We start from the raw sequence: 2,358 nt of genomic DNA on the forward strand, positions 1-2,358 counted from the left end.
GGAGAATTTGATATCGAATTCCTTCCTCGAAACTCCATCAAGGGTCGAGCATTGGCAGATTTTCTAGCAGAATTTACTAACTTGCCAGATGCTATGCAATGGCCAAATGATGAGACTTGGGTGGTTTACGTGGATGGGTCATCCACAAGAAGACATGGCGGAGCTAGGGTAATACTAATAACCCCAGAAGGAGAAGAGCTGTGAAACTCCATAAGGTTGGAGTTTAGAACTATCAACAACAAGGTCGAGTACGAGGCTGTGATAGCTGGACCTGGTCTAGCCCTAGAGATGGGAGCTGAGTTTGTTGAACTGCAAAGCGATTCTCAAGTGATTGTAGGGTACATCCAAGGGGAGTTCGAAGCGAAAGGCGATAAAATGAGGTTGTACTTGTCAAAGGTACACGACTTATAGAATTCTTTCAAGAAGTTTTGCATTGTGAAAATCCCAAAGGAAGAAAACACAGGAGCAAACCATCTTGCTCGGGCTGCATCAACCAACGAGTATGTAGGAGAATTCAAGGAAATAATTCAGACCCTGTCTTGACCTACGATAGCCAAAGAGGTCTTGGTCTTGACAGCAGAGCCGGTACCAGAGTGGCAGAAATAAGTGGTGGAATATCTGGAGAAAGGGATTTTCCCATAAGGAAATAAGGCAGTTATCCAGCTGAGGAAAAAGGCTGCTAGATTTACCACTTCTTAAGTGCATTTCCAAAGAAGAAGGTAATTATATACTTCGTGAGATTCATGAAGGTATTTGTGGAAGTCATTCAGGTGCAAGAATGTTGGCGCATAAAGCAGTCCGAGCAAGCTTCTACTGGCCTAATATGACCAAGGACTCGGTAGAGATGGTTAGACATTGCTACAAATGCCAACGTTTTGCCAACATCACCAAACAACCCCCCGAGGAATTGAGTTCAATCTCCTCACCATGGCCCTTCTTGCAATGGGGGGTAGATATAATGGGACCACTACCTCGTGGAAAGGGGGGTGTTCGGTTTGCAGTGGTGGCTGTGGATCATTTCACAAAGTGGGTGAAAGTGGAAGCCCTAGTGAATATAACAGCCAAGAGCATAGAGAAATTCTTATGGAAGAATTTCATCTGCCGGTGCAACATTCCACTCGCGTCCATCATGGATAATGGAAAGCAATTTGACTGCGATTCATTCAGAGAATGGTGTGCCAAGCTCCACATAAGAAATTACTTCTCATCCCCCGGGCATCCCCAAGCAAACGAGCAGGTCAAAATCACTAACAAGTCAATCTTCAAACTTTTGAAGAAGAAACTTGGTGATCGAAAAGGAGAATGGGCAAAAGATATCCTAGAAGTTCTATGGGCTTATCGGACTACAAGGAGAACTTCAACCGAGGAAACCCCCTATGCTCTGGCTTTTGGGACCGAGGCGGTTATACCCACCGTGGTAGGCTCGGGCAGCTTCTAAGTAGAAACCTTCCGGCTTGAGAGTAATGATGAAGGCCTACTACTGCATCTAGATCTACTATAGGAGAAGCGGGATCAAGCTCAAGTATCCATGTCAGCATACCAGGAAATAGCGGCTCGGTATTTTAACAAGAAGGTCAAGCATCGAAGCTTCAAAGTCAGAGATTTAGTTTTACGAAAGGTTACCATTGCCACCAAAGATCCAACCGAGGGCAAGTTAGCTCCTAATTAGGAAGGACCTTACAAGGTGAGCGAGTGTCGAAGAGCGGGAGCTTACTACCTTGAAGATTCCGAGGGAAAGACACTCCCCAGGCCATGGAACGCCAAGTGATAAGTGCCAAATATTGCATATTTGGACCCCTTTATTTACATTAGTTAATCCTTTAGCTGTGTCGTTATTTAATATTTTGTGTTAGTTTTGTGTTTTTAGTATTTTGTAGGTCATTGAAGAAAAACTACAGCTTTAAAGGGGAAAATGCGAAGTTTGGAAGAAAGCATACTTTGAGAAGACCTAGATGATGTGGTTAAGTCTAACCAAATCCAAGAAAAGGTTAAATCAGATTAAAGTTCAGATTGGATAAGATTTCGGATCGGATTCAAATTCAGATTCTGCATACATCTTAGTATTTTGACCATAACTCTCCGTTCAAATATCGGATTGAAGTGATTCAAATGGCATTGGAAAGCTAGCTCAAAATACTACAATTTGTTGTGAAATAGGATTTTCGTAATTATGAGAGTTTCTATGCCAAAATCGCCCCGCAATTATTGGACACAAATCTGGACGAATCCTATTCCGATTTCAGACTTCTATTTTGACTGGGAGACAGACCTCCGAATTATCTAGGTTTACTTGGGCTTCTAGGACTTCCCAAAGCCTATAAATAGACTTCTTTGCATTCAAGAAAAGAGACACAATAC

The 2,358-nt window shown here is 42.8% G+C and overlaps 1 protein-coding gene across 1 annotated transcript in view; it reads right to left on the reverse strand.

Moving 5' to 3' along the window:
* Positions 1-1,518: 1,518 nt before the first annotated feature.
* Positions 1,519-2,358, reverse strand: part of LOC132181862 (uncharacterized) — a 1,704-nt gene continuing 864 nt past the window's right edge. Inside the window, exon 2 of the mRNA XM_059595094.1 lies at positions 1,519-1,587. Within this exon, the coding sequence (XP_059451077.1) occupies positions 1,519-1,587 (69 nt within the window). The remainder of the gene's footprint in view (positions 1,588-2,358) is intronic.

The sequence above is a fragment of the Corylus avellana genome, chromosome ca5, assembly GCF_901000735.1.
Source record: "Corylus avellana chromosome ca5, CavTom2PMs-1.0".
Taxonomy (NCBI): Eukaryota; Viridiplantae; Streptophyta; class Magnoliopsida; order Fagales; family Betulaceae; genus Corylus; species Corylus avellana.